Consider the following 18,603-nt stretch of genomic DNA (forward strand, 5'->3'; position numbering starts at 1 on the left):
TATACATACAGACTGTGTGTACACACTGTGCGGCACACACACACACACACACACACACACACACTCATGCACGCACACATGACAGTGGGAGCCAAGTGGCAGCATTACAGAGCTAAAGCATCTGGAAAGCTTTGAGTACAGACACCACACCAGCTCTCCAGCATTGTTTGCATTCCCTCCCTACCTGGGAGAGCCGCAGAAGAAGAAAAAAAACGCCTTCTATTTACATCTATTCTTATGAAACAAAGAATGTGCAGTAGTCTGTCATGAGACTGACATTCCTTTTGTGTTGCCGCGGGCGACGCTGCTGCTGCTGCCGCCGCCGCTGCTGCGCCCCGCTCGCTCGTTTAGAGTGGATGCAATTGGCTTAGCTTTAGCGATGAGTTGCTTATGAATTATGCACTGATGGGAGGGAGTGGGAAGGAGGAGGAGGGGTGGTGGTGGGGTGGGGGGTGATGAAGGAAGAGGGTGTTATGAGAGTCGTAATTGTTTTGTAAAAAGAGCTTTATGAAGAACAGGAGGTTGCCTGAGCTGCAGGGACTGGATGTACAAACTGCTGCTGCTGCTGGGTGACATCTTACTGATATTTGGTTCATCAGCACACACAGAAAAAAAGAAAGAAAAAATCACATCTTTAAAACCTTCTGCTTCTCTTCATTTCATCTCCTCCCTTTTGATTAGCACAGATTTAATAATAGAGTTCAGTAAAAGGATAATGAATTCTACCTGGATCACCTCATTAGTGCACTTCTTGAAAAGAGTAGGTGTTCCTAATGTGTTGTACACTCACCGACTTCTTGTTCGGCTTCACATTACATGCAAGGAAAAAGAAGGTGTCGGCAGCACGTTTTAACTAAATAATAAAAAGGTGTGTGTTCATATTCTCTCTCTCTCAGTCTGCACAGCGTTCGTTAGCCACTGAGTGAGTTTGGAGGAAGGGAGGGGAAAGAGAGAGAGAGAGAGGGGGGGGGGGGGGGGTTGTGGTGAAGTTCAAAGGCAGCGCACTGAGGGATTTGTCTTTAGGCTGTGGGCTGATCGCACATGAAAAGGCTGCTTTATCTGCCCGGGGTGGTCAAGTCGTGACCTTTTTACCCTTCGTGCTGCCGGAGCTCGCTTCCCATGTCTGATGTCAGGCAGAATCTCGGCTCTCACATGGGAAGCGGAGGGCCTGGAGTGTGTCTGCTGCCTCGGTGGGCAGGCGGGAAAAAAAGACAGGCGAAGGCTCTGGACAATGAAAAGATAAACGTTGATAATTAGGGAGAATCTACAGCGGGCCCAGATTGAAACCCTGGGGAACGCCTACAAACATTATAAGATGGTTTATTTCACAAGGGGGCGATGACACAGTCGTGTTTAGGGAGTGTGGACTTTAAAGCAGACAGGAATTTACAGCTTTTGAGGAAGCTACTTTTACATTTCTAAAGTTTTTAAGGACAGAAGCTGAATCATCCCTGTGGATAAACTGGACTCTATTTTAATATAGCTTAGTGATGCTTCTTCTCCTCCTATTATGAGATATGTTAACCCTCCTGTTGTCCTCGAGTCAAGGAAGGAAGGGAGGAAGAAGGAAGGAAGGGAGGAAGAAGGAAGGAAAGGAGGGAGGAAGGAAGGCAGGGAGGAAGAAGGAAGAAAAGGAGGGAGGGAGGACTGAAGAGAGGAAGAAGGAAGGAAATGAGGGAGAAAGGAAGGGAGGAAGGGAGGAAGAAGGAAGGAAAGGAGGGAGGAGGGAAGGAAAGGAGGACGAAGGAAGGAAAGGAGGGAGGGAGGAATGAAGGGAGGAAGAAGGAAGAAGTGAGGAAGGAAGGAATGAAGAGAGGAAGAAGGAAGGAAAGGAGGGAGGAAGGAAGAAAGGGAGGAAGGAAAGGAAGGAAGGAAGGGAGGAAAGAAGGAAGAAGGGAGGAAAGAATGAAGAAGGGAGGAAGGAAGGAAAGAAGGACAGAGGAAAGAAGGAAGGGAGGAAGGTAGGGGGAGGAAAGAAAGAGAGAGGAGGGAGGCAAGGACAGACGGAAGGAAGGAAGGGAAGAAAGAAGGAACAGTCAAAACAGACGGGGTCAATTTGACCCGGGAGGACGACACAAAGGTTAATGCACATTTGCATCAAGATAGTAAAAAGCTAATCCTTCATACTACTTGTTGTGTAAATCTGTAAATTAGAGGCTTGGTGTTGGACTGGCTCTGCTGGTCTTTTAGAGATACACCAAATCTGGTGTTTGGTTGCCTTGACAATATGATGAAGTGTTGAATCTTACCAAAACCAGCCTGAAAATATCAGCCAAATACAAATTGGCAATAATGTATGATAATAAAAAAAAAACCACAACACAAATACTGAGAAAGAACGACTAAATCATCATTAATCACGTTGTTTTAGAAAGATAAAAAGTACAAGGCATCAACTAGGAATAAAAGAATCAGAGCAATAAATAAAATACTATTACTGTACGAATGTGTCTACTAAGCTCCTGACGGGGCACATCGGGTCGTGGCCTCGGAGCGGCTTGCAACAAAGATTAGTCCATAAAAGAACAGTTAAAAAATGCAGCATCGCATCATTATCCCTGACATCTGTTGCCGCGGCTACCGTTAAGCATTTAAAGCTTCAATCTTCTCTTCCAGTGATGTGGGTGGAAAGCTGTGAGCTGTGTGAGGGGCGATATTATCATTTTACCATTTATTCATGAGGAGGAAGTTCACACAGGGATGATTTTTTCTAATTTTTTTAATTGACCCTGTCTGTTTTGACTGTTCCTTCTTTCCTCCCTTCCTTCCTTCCTTCCTTCATTACTTCTTTCCTAGTTCCTCTGTCCTTCCTTCCTTTCTTACCTCCCTTCCTTCTTTCCTTTCCTCCCTCCCTCCCTTCCTTTTCTTCCCTTCCTTCTTCCTTCTTGCCTTCCTCTTTTCCTTTCTCCCTCCTTCTCCCTTTCATTCCTTCTTTCCTCCCCCCTACCGTCCTACCTTCCTTCTTTCCTCTGTCCTTCCTTCTTTCCTCCCCCCTACCTTCCTCCCTTCCTTCTTTCCTCTGTCCTTCCTTCCTTCCTTTCTTACCTCCCTTCTTTCCTTCCTTCTTCGGCTCCCTCCTCCCTCCTTTCCTTCTTCCTCCCTCCCTCCCTTCCTTCCTTGACACAAGGACAACAGAAGGGTTAACAACAACTTCCTTCCTGATTAAAGCTTCCCAGTACAACCACTGTGTTTCATACAGAAGACGCTCCCTTTGGGCACTGAAGGGGTTAAGTGCCTTGCTCAGGGGCACGTCACCCAGATTTTCCCAGCCGGTTGAGGTTTGTGAACTGGTGACCTTCCCTCCTGACAACCTGCCTCGCTGTCCTCTGGGCTACAGCTGCCCTCGATATTACTGATACATCTCCCGACCAGTGTTTCTCCCACAGGCTGAATGTGTCAGAACCTGCAGGGGCTGTGACGGAGTCATGACACACGGAAAACAAAACATTTACACGCCACAAAATGCAGCGGAGGTGGAGGGGATGGTTGGGGGGAGACTGGTGTGTTTTGGTGATTTGAGTCTCCACAGCATCCTTTTGGCTTTTTTAAAGGAAGATGTGATGTAATGTGATGATGGCGGATGTGACTGTGTGTGTGCAAACCGAGGCCTCAGCACAACATTTGGGTCGTATAAGAGTGATAATCTGAGCAGAATAAAAGATGTACATCTGCTTTACAGCCTCAGCAGGGACTGAATTCATCTTAAAGTTGTTATTTTTTTCTGGATTATGTTTTATACATTATATTTTAGCCATTTTTAGAGAAGCGTTATCAGTGTGCCCACATGATAAGCCTCTAATACAACAATGAAGCATCAATATATCGGTCAATCCTGAGCGTGTGTTATCCGTGTGTGTGTGTGTATGTCCATCCTTTCCTGCCCTGGTGTGTAAAGTGGCGGCGGAGTAGCCTGGAGGAGAGAGATAACAGTCAGCGGAGGGGGGGGCTGGTTGGTGGAGGAGGGGAGGGGAGGGAAGGAGGGTGAATGGTGGTAAAGATGGTTTCTCAGCTGCTGGAGCCATGCCAGAGTACTGCTGAGAAATCCATCATTTTCCCGCTCAGCACCAGCATCTGCAGAAGCCGATCGCCACCCAGGTTCACCTCAAACCCAACCCCCCCCGAATACCCCAACCCCACCCATACTGCACCATGCATACCTGCCCCAAACTATAATTACACAAACCTGGCCTAATCTGCTTCTTTACGGTTTAATGGTTGGAGCGAAAGTGCGAATGCTGCAAATGTCACAGGAATTTTAATACCTAGTAGGAAGTACTAAAATATGTCATAAAATTGCAGGCGTGTAACAGATACAGTAGTGTTTCATCACGACAAAAACTACATAGGCAGTCAAATTTGGGTCAAGTAGCGCCGAGGCGGTTTATTCCAGGTATTCAACTCCTCCGGTTCGGTCAAAGGGAAACAAGTGAAGCAATAATTTGCAAGAAAACTCTCCCATTAAGAGTTGTTCAAACTGTCAGATTCAGACAGATGATACTGACCCTGAATCACAAGTCAGCAGCATCTCAGTAAAAAAAAAAAAATGCATTGTCTAAAAAAAGCTGCCTTATGAATCACTGGACATTGTTTACTAATGCTGGTGTTGGAGCTGACATTTTTGAAGGAAAGGGAGGATTATGCTTTTTGGCTCAATGACAGAAAAAAGAGAGGAGATAGATTTTTTACAAGCTGCTGTCATTAAATGCTTACAGTAACATAATAACTCAAGTATGATATGTATATGTACTTTTCCCCCCAAAAGCATTAAATCTGAGCCAAATCAAATATGAATCAGAGCCAAATCAAACTGTACAACATGACATTTATCTATAATCATTGTTGAATTATTAAACATCATCAACAAATATCAAATTGTCTGAGATTGCCCAACTCCCAATTCCTGTTTCTGTTTCTTCTTTCTGTCACTTGATCACTGTTAAGTTTTGTTTTGACGCTTCTTGAAGGCAAAACATTTCTCATACACTGCAAGGCAATACCTCTACAAACATGGTGAATCTACAGTATCTCGGTTAGTAGAGAAGTTGATGCTCTTTACCACTTAAACACTACTTAATGAATCACAGATATATTTCTAGTCCAAGCAAACATTGTGTTATTTAATAGACGTTGCTGCCACATCAGTCAGAGCTAAAAATACACACAGTCCTTTGAGGCATGCTGGATTTAAGTGTCTACCACATAGTAGAGCTTGTATGTCATGATATCTTTACAACTCATCCTGATGAACTGTACAAAAAATGCTCATATCAGTTAGCAGCTCCCTACTGGCAATCGATATCAGAGGAGTCACCTCCAGATCTGCAGAGGGGCTTCAGGTTTCAAGAAGACGGGGGGGGGGGGGCGACCCGCCTGCATGTAGCTGCCGGTGTCACGACCTCCGCGGCGAGGGTGCCATCAAAATGACTGATCTGTCTCTCAGTTTGAAGCCTGAGGCGGATCAATATTTCACCAATATTCATTCATCAAGAGATGTTCCCCTCGAACCGTCCCCATGACGCGATGACACGAAACACGAGATGACAAACGATGCCGTCAGATGCTCGGTACGGCCGGGAATCACGTGAAATCGGACCAGCAGGTGTTTGAGGTTGTGGCGGAGTGATACAGTCATAAAGTCAAAAGGTTTCTCAAGAGCTGGGACTATCAAGAAGAGATGCACTTGATATGTATGTATCCTTGTTTTGGGAATTCAATAACTTAATCGTACATTGCCGAAGCGTTCAACCATGCAAGAACATGTTGTCGTATTTCATGGTGAAGTTAAATCTGACACAATAGCCCCTATTTATGCCATCAGCTAATCTCTGCAAATGTTGAAAGAGAGCTGGCATTAAGAACTCTGAACACAGATTTAAAAGATGTGGGCGTTTGGTCTAATGAAAGATACCGAGTCGTATCATGCAGGCGATACCGCTCACATTCAGACAGGACGTTTGCCTCCTGGTTCCTTTAAAAGGCAAACATATTTCGCTTGGCGTGTGAGTTGCTGCAACCAAAAAACTGCAACATTATCCAGCAAATCGCAGCATCAAAGCAATCAAAGCATTTCTACGTTTTATCTTCCGATCGTCGCAACGGTACAAATAAAGCAGTTCTCACCGTGGCAACTGTCCAGAGTTCAGATCTTTTCTTGTCTGTGCAACAGTAGCATCTGATAAACCTTTTCAAACTGATCATTGATCTGTGACTCCACCTGGACTTCCTGGATTGTACTTTAATGTGTCACTGGTTACCTGGAGCAACACACCCCACAAAAACATCTTTTTTTTTTTAGTGCCGGGCTGTTTTTAGTGTCAACGCTCTCACTACAAATCATGATATATTGACCTCTGCTGCTTTATATTCGACCATTTCCTTTTTTGTCTCTTGTGAGTCCCCCCCCGCCAGCTTTATGAAAATGCCACACTAAATCACTGGAGTAACCCCTGTGAGCTGAAAATATCTGCACGTAGGGCCTCTTGTCACCATGAAAGCATTAATGCCAAGGTTCACACGCAGCAAGACAGCATGGACGTTCACTGGAAGCATGAATCAGGTGTGAATAAGGGAAGGAGGGTGAGTGAGTCTAATGGGTGTGTTCCTCATTGGAGAACAGGTTGGTTGAAGGTAAGAGAGAGAAAAAGAGGGGTGGGGTGAAGTGGGGATGGGCGTCTTAACCGGGCTGCTGAATTCCCTCATTTGACCCGGTGAGGCTCGGTTTGCAGCCCAACCTTGAGGGTGTTCTGCCAGCACCAGCTGTTGGATATTTACAGCCTGTTGCCTCATGTTCCCGGGCAACCATTGGACACGGCTGCTGCCAAACTCAGGCCTCAGTCGCTCCGGCGTGTGTCCTCTGCTATTGTCGACCAATCTCGGTGGCTGAATTTGTGGTAGAAACATCAGCAGGTGGATGGAAGGAAGAAGGGGGCATTGTGACAAATAGTGGGAGGAGGGAGCTGCTGGCCTTATATCTGAAGCCTGGCTTGTGACTGTGATTGTGCCTGAGTGTCTCCTCTGCCAACGCTGGCAGTGGAATATGATCCCCTCCCCTCTTCCCCCCTTCCCCCTCCTCCTCTTAACCAATCATGGGTGAGTCTTTGGAGAGGTGGGGGAGTGAAGGGGGGGGGGGCTGATGCAGTGCAAGGGCAGCACTTCTGAGGTGGTGGCGGTGGCGTTGGCGGTTTGGGGGGGGGATGGGATAGGATGCGATGGGAGGGGCAGTAAAGAGATCCTGTGCCTCTCAGCTCATGAATCACACCCGTGCTGCCGGGTTGCTGTCAATACTGCAGTCTACCTGAGCGCACACATACACACATACACATACACACACACACACTCACACACACTTAAACACGTGCATAAACATACACAAAGAAAGAAAACACACCTCTACATACTCAACAAGGGCGCCATAACTGTCACCGATAGGGCATGAATACAACAAATAATACTCCAATCATACTCATCCATGCATGCACATACTGTATGAACACACACACAGACACACACACACTCACAAAGATGCCTTTTGTCCAGCATGGGAAGACTTGTTGGCAGGTCACACAAAGCTTTCAGTGTGGTTTTTTTGTTGTTGACAGTGAGACGTGGCTCTTATCACTGCATCATCAGCGTGTGTACTATGCGGTTTGACCTGTCAGGTAACCTCGCCGCCAAACACGCACCAAAAAACGCTCGGAGGCGCACCCATCCCACGAGAGGCGTGAGATGATTGGAGGATCCAGAGGAACAATGAGAAGGAGAGACCTCACAGCAAGGAGAGGAGTTTCTTTTTTAAAGTTTACAAGTTGTTGTTGTCGGCTCCGAGGCGGTTAACCTGTCAACGCTTCACATGCTTACTTAAACAAAGGAATGAATTAGATGACTGTAACTATTCTATTATCATTACTGATTAATCTGTTGTGGTTGCCAATGGCGACCAGGCAACCGTTGATTACAGTATATTAAATCTATTACAACACTCTTGAAACTTACTTGTGGCTGAATCTAAAGATTATTGTCACTATATGTGTTAAACTGTCACTAGTTGCTTTAATAAACCAGTTGCTTTATTTGTAAAATGGGATAAAATAATAACACATAGGCTCACAATCCAGGATGACATCTTTAAAATGTCTCTTTTTCTTTGACCAATTGTCCAAAACTCCAAAATATCCAATTTAAAAATATTTAATACAGAGAAAAGCAGCTAACCCTCATATTTAAGAAGCAGGAACCAATGATATTTGCCTGATAAACAAATTGGTTGTCAATTCAATTCCTTTGATTACAGTATATTAAATCTATTACAACACTCTTGAAACTTACTTTTGGTTGAATGTAAAGATTATTGTCACTTTATGTGTTAAACTGTCAATAGTTTCTTTAATGAATCAGTCGCTTTATTTGTAAAATCTGATAATATAATAACATATAGGCTCAAAAAATGTCTCTTTTTCTTTGACCAATTGTCCAAAACCCAAAAATATCCAACTTATCAGCAGCTAACCCTCATATTTAAGAAGCAGGAACCAATGATATTTGCCTGATAAACAAATTGGTTGTCAATTCAATTTCTGCTGATGCACTAATCAGCTTTTCAGCACTAGATCTCATACTGGAATAATTGAAACATCCAGAGATAAGAAAGAGAGAGAGGGGAAAGAAATGCTGCTACAGACTGAGCATCTTCTTTGGATTGCCACTTAATTTCATCCCATTAAACTCGAAGCACTCAATGTGAAGAAATCCTCACATGCAGGAAGTCAGCAGCTGCTCGCTGGGGGTTCAGGTCGGTGTTTAAAATGAACATGCAGCGGCTGCCTTGTGTTTTTCGGAGTGTCCTGTAAAAGGTCAGAGGTTCAATCCCTGCAACAGCTGCCTGTCCTGCCTCAGTGCTGGAATGCAGCGACTGATTCTTCCCTATAACGATGCAGCTATTGATTATTCCTGCATTTAAGGGATTAACCACGGAGCCTTAAGAGGTGTCTTTTATAAGAGTCTTTGAACTGCTTCTTTGACCAAGAAATTTTTTTATCATTTAAATAGTAACAGTAAAGTTATCGACAACAACTTTGACAATCAATTAATCATTTAAGTGAAAAAAAAAGCCAAATATTCTCTGGTTGTAGATTCTCTGTTGTAATAATTAGCTGTTTTTGTCTGTTTTATATCATTATAAATTGAATATCGTTCAGTTCTGAGCTTTTTTCTTTTTAAAATTACATTAAAAAATCAAAAATATTCAACCAAATGGAAATGATTTGCAGCTGCAACCCTAAACTGATGGATGAACTGACTAATTATCTGAATCTAATCTGTTCCAGTGCTGCAAAGTGAAGTGAAAACTAATTACTTTGAATGACAGTCATCTTTAAACTTGATAAAAGGCAGATTTATTCAAACAATGAGTGCATTTAACACAGCTTTTATTGCTTACATATGCCTTTTCTTTCCCTTACGGCTCAGATCATTTATAATCTATAATGATCCTTTGACGTGAGGATAAATGAGGTGCAGAGTTGTGGAATGTGAGACTGTTTACAGGTGTCCTCCCTCACATCTTTTCCCATCGTCTTAAATCTGCAGTGACGCAACAACAAAAGGTCTGTGACAGAGAAAAATGCCCTCTAGACAAAACACTGATGACATCAATGTGACATCCGAGGACAGAGGGCGTGCTCTCCGGAGTCAGCGTCCACACGAAGGTTCGCCGTCACCAGTCCAACACGTTCTCATCAATGAGGCCTCGAACCCAGCCGGGGGGGGGGGGGGAGCTGGAGGTAGCCGACCGACGCTTATATATATATAAAAGACTTTCAGGTTTATTTTCGTGAACGCGGCTGAGAAAAATACCTGTCTATTTATAGCAGTCACCACACACTGTTTTGAGAGATTTATCTGTCGTTACCTATGAAATGTGGGCAATGCAAGTATGCTGAAGGCACTCAATAATAATAAACACTCAGCAGCAGACAATCTGGCACACACAATGCTGCTTTGAGGAGCCAAATGCAATGCTTTCAGCAGATTAACCCTGCCTGGAAAAACAAAAACAACAACAAAAAAAAACCGAACAGGTCTTTTTGCACAGATACAGAATAAACTGTCGTGACTGTTTGTACGTGCGGTCATTAAGACGCTCCAGCTCCTTCAGCTCAGAGAGGCATCTTTCAATCTGGCTGCAGGAGACGGAGCCAGGGTAGCTTTGTTGTCAAGATACCCTTCAAAACAAAGTGTGGAGCAGCTGCTTGGAGACCGGCGAGCCCATCCTTCCTCTTTTCTTCTCTTCTTCTCCTCTTCTGAGCGCTTCTTTAAAAACCGAGCCAATAAACTCGTTAAAGAGGGAGCGCGGAAAACGATATTACGAACGTGCCGAGCGCTCGACCCGCCTGGAGAAAAACTGATTTGCTTGTCATCGTCTCAAAATGAAACACCGGTTTCCATAAGCAGCCGACTGCATCGTGGCATTAATGTAACTATCTCTCACATATCTAGTAGTTCCAGAGTGATCCTGCACAGTTTGGAGACTTATTACAGAAGATATAGAGGCAGACAGAAGCATTTTTTATGTGAGGAAAATCAAGATGAAGCTGCTATCTCCTCTAAAGCTCTAAAGGAATGAGTCCAGACTACTGAGCATGGGTAAACAACTTCCTTCCATTTAGCTTTAACTTGGCTTTGAAAGACTGAGATATGAGCAGAGCAAACGCTGGTGTGAATCTTTGGGAATCTCAAGATTTGATTTGATTCATGGACAGATGCTCAATTCAAAACAATGTCTTGATTGATTGACAGTAAAGGGGGCGCTGTTGTCTCTAATATGTCCCAAACCATTAACTGGTGTCCTCATTTCACTGGAATACAATATGAAACATAACTGGCAGATTAAATGGCCACCAGCCTTTTTATTTTAAAAGATTTACTGTATTAATTGATGAATTATTTAATTTGAAAGCATCTTACAGTCTCCTTCCTGTATGAGAAGAACAAACTAAAGGTGGACTGCTCTGTTGTGTTATTAACGTTATTAACAGTGGAGAGCAGCAGACGAGGTTTTTAAAGTGAGACGTCAACTTATTCTTTATCTCAGAGCTGGTTTACGTTGTTTAATACTACAGTGTGTAGGGGTGAGTATTGGCAAGAACCTCACGATACGATACGTATCACGATACTTGGGTCACGATACAATAGTATCACCATCTATCATGATATCACGATATTGCAATATAAATAAAGAGGAAAACACAAGTACCTGTTTATGTACATCAGATGATATTGATCAGAGGACAAATTGAGTCAAAACTCTTTCATTCAAAACAGCCTCTATCTTTATCCAACTCTCTTTTTTAACTTGGAAGTCAAAGTGCTTCCAAACGTCGGCTTTAAACTTTGGAGGCGTTGTTATTTTGATAGCCATTTTGGAAGGACCTCAGCCACTCCCTCTAATACAGAAATGCATGCGCTGCACAGCAGAGTCGCTCTTCGGCGCCATCTACCGGAGTGGAGCTACGGAAGTCGTACTGTATTCACAACGCGTCTAAACATGAATCATTATGCTAATTAAAAAATCGATCTTTGGAGTTGAAAAATCGATATTATATTGGGCGGCAAAGTATCGCGATATTTTGACCCACCCCTAACAGTGTGTGTTTATTAGTTGGCCTCCACTACGCTAACGTAAGTCTGCGGGTAATGACTCAGTTCACAATATACTTCATGTTCATCTCACAAAAGGTAATTATTTAGTCATTAAATCATAACATGCTTTCAACTACTGTGTATATTTAAAGATGACTCTCGCTTAACATTTAGAAAATTAACTCTTGACATTTGAGAATCTCTTCAGAATCGTGATAGTAGAGTACGCTCCTCTAACAAACAGCAAGGTCAAAGGAAAACCATCACCTGTGTGTGTTCAGTGTGTGTGTGTGTGTTCAGTGTGTGTGTGTTCAGTGTGTGTGTCTGTGTAAACAACGTGGTTTCAACAGGTGTCAAGGGCGAGACAATCACGACACTCGCTCGTCACGTTAACGGCAGCGTAAGCCTCCGAGCCGAGAAAGAAGAAGAACAGGTGTGACGTTATGAGCGGCGCGACAAACACAAGCTACCAGCCATAAATCTACCCAACAGCCCCCCCCCCCTCAGATGCTTTAGGTCCTCTCTCAGCAGATTTCGGGGTAAGGGTAAGAGGGGGGGGGGTAGAGGTGTCAGCTCGGCGGCTGACGATGGAGAACAGGCTACAAGTCACCTCGCTATCTACCTCGTAAAGTCCTCAGAGGCGCCAGTCGAGCAGCCCGACCGTTGACTTCCTGTACTGATTAGACAGCCGGGACGACTCTCCGAAAAGCTCTGAATGTTGTGAGAGTCTTTTTCAGCACTTCAGCTTAAATCGAGCATGCGAAAAGTTAAATAATGTTACATTTAGCCAGAGGAGAAGCAATCTTAGCACTTAAAAACAGCCAGCGAGAATGACATTTTCTCTTTAAGTAATTACAGCTTTAAGGGGAAGCTGCGTTCTTGTCAATTCGAACCAATTACATCAGCCCGAAACTCTCTCACACACACACACACACACACACACACACACACTAAAAACGGCGATGTCTCACTCGGTCGGTCTTACCGTCAAAAGATTAAAGATGCCAAAAGGCGGTTGTGGAAGCGCTCTGACACAAACAGGAAAAAAAAAAGGGAAATCTGGAATGAGGCCAGTTAATTTTAAAAAAAGATCTTCCAAAGTGCGAGATAGTCCGAGTGAAAATGACGGAGGGATAAAATCCTGACGAGAGAAACAACTCAGAGCAGCACATGTGCCACTCGGCCATCCGCTGCTGAAGTGACAACTGCTGGTGAGACGCTTCAACTCTGGACGCCCCAAATTACCCTTCTCTCACTGGACACCCCCGCACCCACAACCACCCCCCCCCCCCCCCCCTCTCCCTCTCTCCCTCTCTCTCTCTCTCTCTTCTGCTGCTGTTGCTCCTAATCCCCCCCCCCCCCTCACACACACACACACTACACTCCTTTCCACCCTCAAACCCCTCCCAGGTCACCCTTTGCCCTAATATGCCTTCAGCAACTGCCACCAATACATCAGTGTCCATGTTGGCTTGTTAAAGGGCCATTCCACTGTTTGTTTGTTTGTTTTTTAACATTTCATCACATTTACTACTAATCAAATTTACTTAAAATCACATATTGTCATTTTTAAAAAGGCGCTCTGCTTTGTTTTACACATTTAAATGTTATTGTTTTAAAGTTTTGATACTTCTGGATATATTTATGGTTTATTTGTTCCTTTTAGTATTTGTGAGTCATGTCAAAAGATACATTTCCATTATGCTGCATTTGTCTGAATTTCTGTCTTTAAACTTTTTATTCATTTAAGTCATTTATGAAGCAAAAATACTAAATACTATTTAATGCCAGCTTTTGAAATGTGAGGATTTTATGTTAAATTAATGTTAATGAACAGCTGTCTGGAGTAAATATGCCACTAAAAACTGACTATATCTGTGTGTGTGTGTGTGTGTGTGTGTGTGTGTGTGTGTGTGTGTGTGTGTGTGTGTGTGTGTGTGTGAGGGCGTCACTAGCTGCCTAGCTGAGTGTGTCAGATCCTCACTGCTCACCAATCTGTCCCCCTCGTGCACATGTGTGTACATCCTCCATTTGGATCATGAGCTGCTTGGCTGCGGGACGTCAGCTGCCTACATACCTTTTGTTCCAGTGGACCCTTCAAGGCCCCTCTCTACCCCCCCCAAAAAAAAGTCTACACACACACACACACACACACACACTCACATATCCACTCGCATGCTCAGCTGTCGGAGAGTTCCACACACCGGTAATGTCTCGTGCCACTCAGCCCCGAACTCTCTACGCTCGATTTTTTAAAATGACTCCTTCGCTGTCAGACTTCCCCGGCCGCCGCAGCAGCGCCGCATCTCTCCTTCCTGTCAGCTCCGATAAACGCCGCCGCCGCCGCCGACTCTGATCGGTACGCTACGTCCAAAGCTGTGGAAATCAAATTCTTCACGGATCCAAACTCTAGGAGAGAGGTACAGGCAGCGACTGTATCTCTCAGAGAGAGAGACGACTGTAAAAGGAGAGATTTTCTCTGTATGTGACCGTTAAGCGACAGTCGCTCTCCGCTTCCCAAGGAATGATTCTCAGCTAGTGACCTTTCCTGACCTTGAAATCTCCGAGGGGGCCCGGAGGGTGTGGGAAACGGGAGGCCAGGAGTCTGCTAAACAGTTGTGTCATTGAGTTTCCACACAGCACAGTGAATGTATAGTATGGGTGAAGGCATGTCTAGTGCCAGGAGCCCAACGGGTTAAACAAGAGGCAACTAAATTCCAAAGGGCCAATTCTGTCTTGAAGCAATAACTTATATGGATAAATCTGCGAGGGGAGGGGCAGAAGAAACAACAAACGCTCCCTCTCCGTCTATCAGGAGCAGGAAATCTGCCCATGGATGGGAAAAACACACAACACCACTACACTAAACACAACAAGCTAGGGCTGGGCAGTTAATCGAAGAATAATGGAAAACCGACATTCAGAAACTCTAATCGACTTCATCTTGCTCATGTCAATTAGTCATGGTGTTCACTGTTGCCATGACAGCAAAGGTTGCATATCTTTAATGATCATTTGAACCCAAACCATCTTTACATAGTTCTGATCAAGTAAACTAGACGTTAACCACAGCGTCACACCTTAAAACAGGAAGATCAAACTCATCTTCATTCAAGAGCCACAAACAGAACTATATGATCTGATGTGGGCCGGTCCATTTAGAAGAGGGAAGGAGGGAAGGGAGGAAGGAAGGAAGGAAGGAAAGAAAGACAGATGGAAGGAAGGAAGAAAAGACAGGAAAGAAAGGAAGAAAGAAAGAAAGGATAGATGGAAGGAAGGAAGGGAGGAAGGAAGGGGGGAAGGAAGGGAGGAAGGAAAGAAAGACGGAAAGGAAGGAAAGACAGATGGAAGGAAGGAAGGAAGGAAGGAATGAATGAAAGGTGGATGGAAGGAAGGAAGGAAGAGAAGACAGGAAGGAAAGATGGAAGGAAGAAAGGGATGAAGGAAGAAAGAAAGGATGGAAGGAAGGAAAGATGGAAGGAAAGTGGGCCGGATTGGACTCCTCGGCGGGCCGGTTCTGGCCTCATGTTTGACATCCCTGCAGCAAAGGTTGCATATCTTTAAGGAATTTGAAAACTTGTCTCCAGTGATCATTTTAACCCAAACCATGATCTTTACATAGTTCTAAGGAAGAAGGAAGGAAGGGAGGAGGGAAGGAAGGACAGGAGGGAGGGAGGGAGGGAGGAAGAAGGAAGGAAAGGAGAAGGGAAGGAAGGACAGGAGAGAGGAAGGAAGGAAGGAAGGAAAGGAGGATGGAAGGAAGGAGGGAGGAGGAAGAAGGAAGGAAAGGAGGGATGAAGGAAGGAAAGGAGGGGGGAAGGAAGGAAGGAAAGGAGGAAGGAAAGGAGGGAGGAAGGAAGGAAGGGAGGAGAGGAGTGAAAATACATAATTGCTCATCAAGGGAGGAGATAATGGATCATTAATCGTAATCGAGGTTAAAAGTTCAATTAAAGGTGATTTTGATTTCAGCTCTACATCAAACCTACTGCCAGAACACTGAGCACACAAACAGCAGAGCTCACTACCTGGCTGCAGCTTTATCTCACTGCCCCCTTCTCCAGATCCCCCCCCCTCCTCCCCTCCCCCCCCCTCCGCTTGCCATCATCCACATTTGTTGTCAATGTGTGCGGCTGCCTGGGGGCCCTCCATGTTGAACACACGGTATTGGCCCGCAGCCTAAAATGGGGATCTATGAGCCTACCTCCGCTCTTCCTGAGACAAACGCTAAAGCACCGGCCAAGACTGTGTGTAGCTGGCTACGAGCGGTTGGGGATCCGGCACTGAAGGAGAGAGGAGGGGGAGGCACAAACACACAGAAAAAAGGAAAGATCTATTCTCTCTTTCTTTAATAGAGCGGTGAGAGGAAGCAGCTACTTTGCCCCGAGGCAAGTGTATTTATGTTGAAAGGAAACACAAAAAGCGTATAAGCTACAGTTCTCACAATGATAAACATCCATCTGTGTAGCTGTGAATACTTTTTGGAATATCTGTAGAGAAAAGCAGCCGGGTTTGTTTTTGTGTCTCCTGCCAGAGAAAGGTGTGCCACCTGAGTGATGTGCCGTCACAAAGAAGAACTCAGCAGGTTTTGTTAAAGACAAGCTTATTTGGTACTTTGTCTTTGTACTAAATGACAGGTTTGTGAATAAACATGATATGCTTTCAAGGGTTTGACAGTGAATACCCTGATTATGCAAATCTGCCTCCCTCCCAAGGATGGGGTAAGTTTTTTTTTTTTTTTTTTTTTTAAATGACAAAGCTTTTCTCTGGTGTGGCACTCGTGTGAGCTTTCCTCTTGTGTGTGACCTACATTATGGAGGAATTCTCCACATTTGTCACACTCCTGACAAATCTGGCTGCATAATAAAGCTCAAAAGATGCAACATTTCCATTAGAAACACACATCGGCCCAACGCTACCACAGTCTCACTACTGCACCTTATCTGGAGCCCTGAAATAAGTGTGTTTAACCCTCGTGTTGTCCTCCAGTCAAGGAAGGAAGGGAGGAAGAAGGAAGGAAGGAAGGAAGGAAGGAAGGAAGGAAGGAAGGAAGGAAGGAAGGAAGGAAGGAAGGAAGGAAGGAAGGGAGGGAGGGAGGGAGGAAGGACAGGAGGGAGAAAGGAAGGATAGAAAAAGGAAGGAAAGGAGGATGGAAGGGAGGAAGAAGGAAGGAAAGGAGGGAGGAAAGGAAGGAGGAAGGGAGGAAGGAAAGGAGGGAGGGAGGAAGAAAGAAGGAAAGGAGGGAGGGAGGAAGAGGGAAGGAAGGAAGAAGGAAGGAAAGGAGGGAGGAAGGCAGGAAGAAGGAAGGGAGGAAGAAGGCAGGAAAGAAGGGAGGGAGGAAGGAAGAAGGAAGGACAGAAAGAAGGAAGGGAGGAACGAGGGAAGAAGGAAAGGAAGGAAGGAAGGCAGACGGAAGGAAAGGGGGGAGGAAGGGAGGAAGAAGGAAAGGAGAAAGGAAGGAAGAAGGAAGGAAAGGAGGGAGGAAGGAAGGAAAGGAGGAAGAAGGAAGGGAGGAAGGAAGAAAGAAGGAAAGGAGGGAGGGAGGAAAGAAGGACGGAGGGAAGGAAAGAGGGAGGGAGGGAGAAAGGAAAAGAGGAAGGGAGGAAGGAAAGGAAGGAATGAAGGATGGAGGAAAGATGGAAGAAAGAAAGGAAAGGAGGAAGGAAGGGAGGAAGAAGGAAGGAAAGGAGGGAGGGAGAAAGGAAGAAGGAAGGAAAGGAGGAAGGAATGGAGGAAACAAGGAAAAGTCATAACAGACGGGGTCAGTTTGACCCAGGAGGACGACAGGAAGGTTAAAGCTGCTCAGTTTTCATTAATCTTTCACATCATATATTTGTCGCTACGATACTAAAACAGCCCAACCGATGTATCACCTGCTCTTCATATCAGCTTTATGGGGATTTAAAGGCATTCAGCAGGTTTTCGCTCCCCTGAGATAACAGCTCTCCCAAAGCGCCTTTAGTGGCTCAAACCGATCCGCAGTCCATTTGCACCCGCTGACTTCCTCTTTAGTCTGCACCCTCACACCCAACATCATCATCTCATATCAACACAGGGGTTTAAAAGCAGATAAGAGCCAATTTGCACCATAAAAAGAGATGTATACAGTTATGAGAAGAGCTGATGTGTTATTTGATCCAATCAGAAAGACCCTGAAACATGTTTATTTTATCCTCTTCGGTCCATAAACTCTTATAAATTGCTTGAATCTCTTCATCTTATCACATTTAAATGTCCGTATCTAAAGACTCTTTAGAAATGATGGCCTCGAAATTCTTCAACGAACTGATATTCTGCAGCTCTGCAAACCTTTTAGAATCTCTGTTCAGGTGTGAATCCGAGCAAAAGGTTTAGTATCATAGAAGGTTATAAAAGATATCATCAGATTATGTGATAAATAGAAAAACACCTTTAACCTTTGTGTCGTCCTCCCGGGTCAAATTGACCCCGTCTGTTTTGACTGTTCCTCCTTTCCTCCCTTCCTTCCTTCCTTCCTTCCGTCTGTCCTTCCTTTCCTCCGTCCTTCCTTCCTTCCTTCCTCCCTCCTTCTTTCCTCTGTCCTTCCTTCCTTCCTTTCCTTCCCCCCTTCCTTCTTTCCTTCCTTCCTTCCTCCCTTCCTCTTTTCCTTTCTCCCTCCCTCCTTCTTTGTTTCCTCCCTCCCTCCTACCTTCCTTTGTTCCTTCTTTCCCCATCCTTCGTTTCCTTCCTCCCTCCTTTCCTTCCTTCTTCCTCCCTTATTTCCTCATTTCCTTCCTTCTTCCTTCCTCCCTCCCTTCCTTCCTTTCTCCTTTCCTTCCTTCTTCTTCCCTTCCATCCTTCCTTCCTTCTTCCTCCCTTCCAATCTTCTTCCCTTCCTTCCTTCTTCCTCCCTCCCTTCCTTCCTTCCTCCTTCTTCCTCCCTTCCTTCCTTGACTGGAGGACAACAGGAGGGTTAAAAGTGAAAGCAGAGCAACAGGAAGTGACTGATTG

The 18,603-nt window shown here is 44.8% G+C and overlaps 1 protein-coding gene across 1 annotated transcript in view; it reads right to left on the bottom strand.

The window, feature by feature from the left end:
• LOC133977096 (myocyte-specific enhancer factor 2D homolog) overlaps positions 1-6,786 on the bottom strand; it is a 62,409-nt gene extending 55,623 nt beyond the window's left edge. Inside the window, exons 1-3 of the mRNA XM_062415235.1 lie at positions 6,732-6,786; positions 5,506-5,661; positions 1,153-1,224 (exon numbers count right to left, since the gene is read on the bottom strand). Of these exons, the coding sequence (XP_062271219.1) occupies positions 1,153-1,224; positions 5,506-5,661; positions 6,732-6,786 (283 nt within the window). The remainder of the gene's footprint in view (positions 1-1,152; positions 1,225-5,505; positions 5,662-6,731) is intronic.
• Positions 6,787-18,603: the final 11,817 nt, after the last annotated feature.

This window comes from Scomber scombrus, unplaced genomic scaffold (assembly GCF_963691925.1).
Source record: "Scomber scombrus unplaced genomic scaffold, fScoSco1.1 SCAFFOLD_118, whole genome shotgun sequence".
NCBI lineage: Eukaryota > Metazoa > Chordata > Actinopteri > Scombriformes > Scombridae > Scomber > Scomber scombrus.